Raw genomic sequence first — 8,170 nt, 5'->3', positions numbered from 1 at the left:
TTATCATTTGCCGGTTGGATACTAATTCCTGAGACAGCTTATTGGGTCTGTAGACTGCAAACAGGAAATGATTGTATTTTTATCCAAAGTTATTTCAGAAAATAACCTAATGATAATCTTGCAGTTTAAAAATTTCTATTGAAATGTCTATTCAGAACTGTCACGGATCTCACTGAGCAGCAGGAGCTTACTTAAGGCACTCTGCATTTTATTAATATCATCCTTGCCAACTCTCATTTAGTATCACTATTAATACAGTTTAATTCTCAATCTCCAAAATTTAATATAGATACTCTTGTCTGGAGTAGCAGCCCAAACTGTTGGTGCAAGAGCCATAGCCATAGAATAAGGCATGGGGAAGGTATGCAGAAATTAATGTTGCAGGGGCTTCATAACTTGTCTAGATGTGTTCTGCTCCCAGGTGGGACCTTGGTGTGCGCTGCAGGAGGAAGGTGCACTATCCCACTTCCCCCAGGAAGGACAGCTTTATTGGCCCAGTCTCTGGGAATCCTCTTTGCAGGCACTGTGCAGATGTGTTGAACTGGTTTCTTTGAGCTTTCTGCAGCCAGGAGGATTTATCAAACATGCTGGTGGAAGTCATGCATCTGGGAACTGGTGAAAGGAAAGCAGCAGCTCTGATTACGCTATGTCCCAAAGTCAAGATTGTTGAAAGATGAATCCAGCGACTTGCCTGAAACCTTCATGTGTTATTTCCACAGTCTCTCCTGATCAGAAGGAAAGATTGATGAAAGGGGAAAATCATCATGTGAGACAAAGTCCTGAGACAAGCTCTGTGCACCAAGACTCTTCCATGCTTTCAGATCTCGAGCTGACAGTGTTGTAGCTGTTACTGCAAGAAGGCTTGGGCTTCAGCTGGTTGCCAATGTAATACAAACAGCAGTGGTTCATCTGAATGGGGAAATTAGCTGAATTAGCTTTAGCAGAGTAAGCTGTTTGGCGGGGACTGCTGTGGAGTCGCTTCCCGTGGTGAGCATTGCCTCTCAGCACAGGAGCACCTGGGGAGCTCTGTCGGGCAGTCCCGGCGTGTGTGCAGTCCTCAACCACCCTGCCTCATCACTCTTTATAGACTGTCTTTAAAAAGCTAGCTATTTTAACACAAGCCATTTCCTTTTAGTTTCTCAGAGCAGCAAAAGCATGTTTACATCAAGTCCCAAACATCTGTTCTTTCTTCCAGAACCACTTTCATTACCAGGACAGAGGAGGATGGGTAGGAAAAAAGAAGTCCATCATGCAGGCAGTGCAGAAGTGTGAGAAAATGCAAATTTACTGATACAGGATTATATAAAATAATAAAAGTAGCTAGGGCAGTGGGGTAAATTATGTATACCTATTTTTATACTCCCTGTCCTGCATGTTACTTTAATGCTTGTTGTGCGGAGCATATCTGTTGGCTGCTATATAATTAAAATCTTGAATGATCGATTGTAGTGCCCAGTGCAGGTCAGGTGCCAGTAGTATGCTAGGCCCTGTTACTTGTAATGCAAAACAAAGTGTTTTAGAAAGAAAGGTTGCCTAATTGTGTGGTTTTGAAGCTCTTTTGAGTTCCAAGCCTCTAAAATCTTTCTGTGGAAGGTGAGGACCCCTTTAGAAATTTCACATACTGCAGAGCAGTAGATGAACTTGTTCTTCCCAGTTATCAGTCAGAGATTTCTGGGAAATTATCCATAGGGGTTTACAGGTCACTGGCTGAAAGTGAGTAGTTTAGAGGACTGGGATTAAGCAATCTGGGTTCACATCATGGAAGTTAGGTATCTGAATGTCTTTGGAAGACTTGGCACCAGGCATCAGCCGGAGTGAGGATATGCAGAGTAGTGGGAGAACTGGAGGTTTTTATAGAACAGATTTTTTTCATCTTTGTTTGTAATGCAAGAATTTCAGCAGCAACGTACATAGGCTTTTATTCTAACACAAAAAGAGGTATGTATTCCTTTTTCTCTGACTCTAATCTCAGACCCAATTTCTTGCTCCAAAGTACAGTGTAAAATCTATTCACCCACATCCTTCAGTGCTGTAATGAACAGTGCCACGACCTGCAGCCATTCTGTCTTCTCAGTGAAGAGCAAAGTCAGGTCTGTAATTCTTCCAGCTGCAGCACTTGCCTTTCCCTTAATGGCTGAATTACTCCCTTTAGTTAGGCTGGTCAGGTAGAAAGCTGATAGTTCAGACATTGTAAGTCTAAAGCATTAGCACATTAAAGACAGTATCCCGTGGCTTTCTACAGGGCTCGCTTTCTGCCTAGAATGATTTTCTACTTGGCAGTTATCCTGGCTAAGTCAGATAAAAGATTTGCATTTCCTTGAGCTCTGTCTTGCTTTGTTCCTTCCTTAGCCATGGTGGAACATGAGTTTAATGCAACTAACTTGATACTTAAACTTGCCTGCCTTGGAGCCGTGGGCTGTAGGGTGGGTGAGGGCTTTTCCATGGATCCCTCCTGGAGGCCATTCGCAGAAGAGCAAGCAGCATTCAGGAGTAGCCAAAATCGTTGAGACCCAACCACCTCATCAGCCATGTCCTTGGGTGGTTCATCTTGTGTTGTCAGGCCAGCTGGGCCTTCTTCTGCCTCTCATTTTCCTCTCAGCCGCTCCTGTGCTCTGAACACCATGGCCCCAGGACCGAGGATTTGCAAGAGCTGCAGGAGAGCCCACCCTACACTGTTGTTTCTGCCCAGTGGCTTTAATTACTGAATATCCAGGCAAACATCACGTCAAGAAATTTCTTTTACGTATTGTCTTGGTGTTCTTTATAGCTGTGGACTTCAGAATCACATGCCAGTGTTTGTGCCCCCCCCGCAAATGATAATAATGGACAACAAAAAACCCCACAGGGTTTATGTAATTTGAGATGTGGCTGGCTTTGGTGCAGACGCAGTTCTTGGTCTGCAGTTCTGCAGGCACTGGATGGTGCCTGTAATAGCTGTTTCAACAGCTGAATTTGTTTCATCGTTGCTCATAGCACATAAGCATCATCACTAAACTATTCTGCTGTATTTTATTGACACGATGCAGTTCTGCACTGTCCATTTCCTGACACAGCATCCATTTAGGGAAGAATGGGTATCCTCAGTAGCGGGAAGAGTGTCTCTGTGGATGAAATAGTGCACCACAGAGTAAAATCCCAGAGGAGATCACATGCAAGTATGTCAAAGCTGCGTGAGGTCATGTAACAGGCACTGTTGGGTTTGCTCATTCAGCCAGTCTCTGTGTCACAGAACCTGGTTTATCTAAGCTTTATTAAACCGTATTTTATTAAACCCAGGTTTAAGAAGTGAACTACAAAACACTTTATCAAGAGCACTAAACACAGTTAGTGGACTGTGGACATGAGTCAATTGGGATGGCTCCAGGCAGGTTTTGAGGCCTCCCTGAGCTCTGCGGGGCTCTTCCATGGAGCTCTGCCTCCTTCTGCAGCAGACTGGCTCCAGGATGGAATCACCTATTGGTACTCTGCCTCTCCTGGAGTTAGCTTGGAGCAGGACCACCCCATGATAAAGGAAAGAGCAGCCGCTTCTTGGATTGAGGACCCCAGTCTTGTGGTGGTGGGGTTTTAATTGAATTTGTAGTCTGCATTTCAAAGGAACCTTAATCTCCTTAGGAAAAAAAAGGTTCCATCAAGTGATGAAGATGGTTAAGATGCTCACATACATACATGTTGTGGGAAAGGGGCAAGAGGGAAGAGAGGCATGAAAAGGTGGAGCGGGGGACAGGTGCAGAGAGGCAGAAGCAGCACAGTGGGGTGGTGGGGGGAGGCAGAGTCTGCCACGGGGGCATCAGCTCCTGGGAGCTTTATGGGACTGTACAGCAGTGCAGGAACCTGCCAGTCACAGACCGGAGATCACCTTGCTGGTATGCTGCTGCAACGAATTAGGTCATCTCCTCTGCTAGATCCATGATTCTTCCTGTGCAGGGTGCTCTTGTGCAGGGGGTTTTGTAATAAGGAGCAGAGAAATAGCAAACCCAAGCTGTTCTCCTAGGAGAGTGCCAAAGGGACCAGCCTTCGTAAAGAGCAGGCTCTCGGGCTGCTGTGTGAATTCCCACTTGCTCGGCAAGTTTATTTTGCCTTCCTTGAGCACAGCCAGGACTCTGTGCTCAACTCGGTTGGGCAAATCCGTTCCAGCCCTCCGTCTCTCAGGGACACTCCATGCAGCTCTGGGTGCAACAGCTACATGGCAAAGCCCAACCTTCATGCTCTTCTGTGGCAGTAGTACTCAAAAATACTAAACCAGTGCTGCCTCTCCCAGTGCCAAGCGAAGAGTTACATCGCAGTAAGGATAGTATCTTATGCCCACATCTTCTCCCTCTTTGTATTTCCTTACAGAGCTCCTAGCTGGGCTCTGTGCGGGCACTTGGCGTAGGCATTAATCTCAAATTCTGCTGTGGACTTAAAGAAATTAGACAGAAAATCTTATTTCAGGCATAAGCTTTCTGACCACAGCTGCTTTCATGACATTTTGTTTTCTGTCTCTGCTGCTAGCATCACACTGGGCGCCACTTCAGAGGGTGGAAGGAAAATAGAGCAGACAGGTGGCAGATTTTGGAGGAATGAGGCCTTGGGCCAGCGGATACACGAGGATTAAAATCTTAATTATTTTATCAGTTGTTTTGTCTTTTTTTTACTTCATGGCCCTTTTAAATTGTTGCCATCGTGTAGTCTGCGTCATCCTGGAAAGCCCGACTGCTTCCACTCCTGTGTGGGAGGCTGATTAGAGTCTATGGTTAATTGGGGGTTAAGTGCTCATGGAATAAAAAGACAAAACATAAAAAATTGTTGAGCCTGTCTGAGGAGAATAAAGCAACTAAATCTGCCTTGTAAAAATAAGGTAAAGGAATACCAGATGGCAGATTTACACTTGTATGCTGGTGCTGAGTATCACCTCAAAAAGGGTCTGGTGATAGAATTGGTTTTATGTTAGAATAATTAACGGAATGCATCGTCATGAAAAAATGCTGCAGGAGACACAGAAAGTTACAATTAAACATTCTCTTTATTGGGGCCTTGCTCTGAAATGGCACGAGTGATAAATGCTCCAAGTGCCCATCAGTGCTGCTAATGAAAAGACCCAGAGTCACATTTTACACTTTTATTTGGATTTAGATCAACACCACAGATAAGATACTTTGGTCAAACACAAGAACAGATTGCTATGCTGCTCTTTCCTGGCTGCACTAAGTACAGTAACATGGGAAAGAAAAATGCTGGTTCTCCTGGAACACTGAATGTAAATCTTGGATTGGCACATACAGCTAATAAATATGTTGTTTGCACTTAGCACTTTAAAACAGAATTGCACATGCAAGATGTAACCAGGCTACTGATCGCCTTCATCATTGTCCCTGTACTATTTACTTTTTAAGCTCTTTGCTTGCCTTTTTCCCAGCAAGAAAAAAAAACAATATAATTTGCTACTCTACTAGTATTTCAGTGATTAGTCTGCTGGTTTTGACACGTTTAGCAAAGGTCACATTGAAGTCCTTCCTGATAGAATTGGTATCTCCTCTATAGCTTGACTTGCAACACTATGCATCACAGGTAGCAATGGAGTCCACCGGAGTGAGGTGAGAGGTCTGCCCGACAGCTGACAAGGAGAGGTTAATACCAAGCACAGATATAGTAGAGGGACCGGCGTGAATGCAGTTCTTACAATATCAAGAGTCAATACTACTACCACACAAATAATGACATATCAATAATATATTGTACAAGCTTATACAGCAACACATGTTGATTTGCAACATTGTACAGTTTAAATCTAAAGTGCACAGCCTCAATCTGAGGTGACAAAACAGTACTATCAATATAATAAAGGCAACACAATTACAGACACAATTTATTTCCTCTTACTTCATGTCCTCATGATATTACATTGAATCAATACTCCATTTATCTATTTTAGATGAAATTAAAACCACATTGCACTTTTTTTTTTCCTCTTCAAGTATTTTAGAGGCAGCAAAACAATATTGCTTTACAAACACAAGTTTGGCCGTTTAGGCAAAGTTAAAACCAAAACTTTAGTAGGGTTATAAGTAGACAGGCCCGAGCCGCAGAACTCTTCCAGCACTTCCAGATGTTGGGGGGAAAGAGGATAAATTTCAATTTCCATGCCAGGGTCACTAATGTTACGGAATGATGCAGCACATGAATTCTGCAAGAGCTGTGCCCGTGCTTTCTAAGAAGGCTGTGAGGCTCCGTGTGGGCTGTTCTAGGCACATGTAGCCTTATCTCAGTTTTTTCTGCAATTTCAAAGGCCATTGCAGACAAGGATGGAGTCCAGCACGGGGTGAAACCTTTGACAAAGCAGTTTGTTACTTAGACCCCATCCCTGTCACTCAGATTACAGTCACATTTAATTTAGGCCTTGTCTGGCAGACCTGTACATCTGTAAGAAGTCTTTACCCTCTTAATGTCACTGTGAGGTTTCATGCTATTTCTTTAGTAAGAATTTCAGTCAATTTTAATTTTCAGTGTGGTTTTGGACTGCTCATAGAAGAAATGGTTATGAGAGCAGCATTTATTCAGACGTGACTTTTTTTTTTTTGGAAAGGCTTTTTTACCACAGAACACAGAAACCATCCAAATACAACCTTATTTCAGTCTTGGTTAGCACTGTATATTGATTGTGCGTCTGCTTAGTTAGGCCAAGTGGGAAACATAATTAGGAATAATAGCATCCTATTGTTGTACTGTAATTGATCTTATTAAGTGGTTTTAAGAGCTGCAGTACTCTTGAGGTTTTTCAGTAATCAACCCTGGAGATGTACAATCCCTATGACACGGAGAAATGAGGCACTGGTACCTCTTAAGAATGTAGTAATGTGGGCTTATATTTTAAAATAAGCAGTAATAAATATTTGAGGCACCTCCATCAAAAGAATCCTAGTTAATTTTCAGCTTCTGTCCTTGCAGTTTTATAACCCATATAAAATAAAAATATATAGTTTACAAAATAGGATTTTTTTATATATATATATTTCCTTTTGTAAAACTATACCTATTTAAATACATTTGAAATGTTGCTATAGGTAAATTAGAAATTCTGTTCTAATACTACGAAAAAGGCAAAACACTTTCACTTTTAAACATACAGCTTGTATACTCTGTTTCTCACTGCCCCCTCCCACTTCCCCCTATTTAACTTTGTCATCATTTTGGGCAAATTTGGCATCATTCGGTCTCATCGCTTTTAATTTAAAGTAGTCACTGTCTTAAAATTGGGGATAAAATTTTAAGTATCTTCTGTTCTTATTTGTTTCCATGCAGCTTTTTGTGCAGCTAATTATTAAGGAGGTATTCTAAAACTCAGGAAAGGACTTTAAAGGAGCCATGTTTCTTGATTTTAAACTGTACTCTAACGCCACAATATAGAAATAGATTTACTTTGGAACAAACTACAAATACATTCGCACAGTTTGTGACAACTTAATTGTCTACTTAGAGGTCCAGGAACAGACTTTCAAACCCAGTTATTATAAATCTTGTCCCAGGCGTTCTATTTCATCAATCAGGAAATCAATGTCTTGGTGAGTTGCTGCGGGGTTTGAGATGACCATCCGGAAGAAGTTCACTTTGTCTCCCAGAGGCTGATAGCTCACCATGGTCGTGCCATACTCCATCATCCTGGCTTTTATCACTGGTGCCACCTGCAGCGTAACAGAAAGCAGGGGATGATGGTTATGATTATTACCATTATTTTCGTTATTTTCATTATTAACATAATCCTTATTATTATTCTAACAGAATACAGAATATGTTTTCTATTTTTAAAAAAAGCTGAAGAGCTACAAGAAGCAGTTAAAATGAAATTACATCCAATATTGATAAAAACATTAACCTCCACTAAGGAATAAATGTCTCATTGAAAAGACATTGGCTTTATCCTATTTCTTTGTCCTGCTCTCAAAAATCACTGGGGAATTTCCCCCCCTACTTTCTCAATATTGCTGACAGGGACACAGTAGCTGTTTTTCGTAGTGCTCAAAATATATTGTTACTGTCATTTTCCATCTTCTTTTCATATGCCAGAGTGCCATGGTATTGTTGAGTTTTTGTTGCACTTGCTGGGTTTAGCGATTGCAGTTCACCGTAACTTCAGTAAATATACACAGAGCAAATAAGTGCTCCAGAGATAAGGAAATCCAGGGAATACCAAACT

At 41.9% G+C, this 8,170-nt stretch overlaps 1 protein-coding gene across 1 annotated transcript in view; it reads right to left on the bottom strand.

Moving 5' to 3' along the window:
- Positions 1 to 4,994: 4,994 nt before the first annotated feature.
- Positions 4,995 to 8,170, bottom strand: part of GAD2 (glutamate decarboxylase 2) — a 43,258-nt gene continuing 40,082 nt past the window's right edge. The window contains exon 16 of the mRNA XM_054818097.1: positions 4,995 to 7,658. Within this exon, the coding sequence (XP_054674072.1) occupies positions 7,485 to 7,658 (174 nt within the window). The 3' untranslated portion in view covers positions 4,995 to 7,484. The remainder of the gene's footprint in view (positions 7,659 to 8,170) is intronic.

The sequence above is a fragment of the Grus americana genome, chromosome 2 (assembly GCF_028858705.1).
Source record: "Grus americana isolate bGruAme1 chromosome 2, bGruAme1.mat, whole genome shotgun sequence".
Lineage (NCBI taxonomy): Eukaryota > Metazoa > Chordata > Aves > Gruiformes > Gruidae > Grus > Grus americana.
The sequence above is the reverse complement of the archived record's forward strand: the minus strand, read 5'-3'. Positions and strand labels throughout refer to the sequence as shown.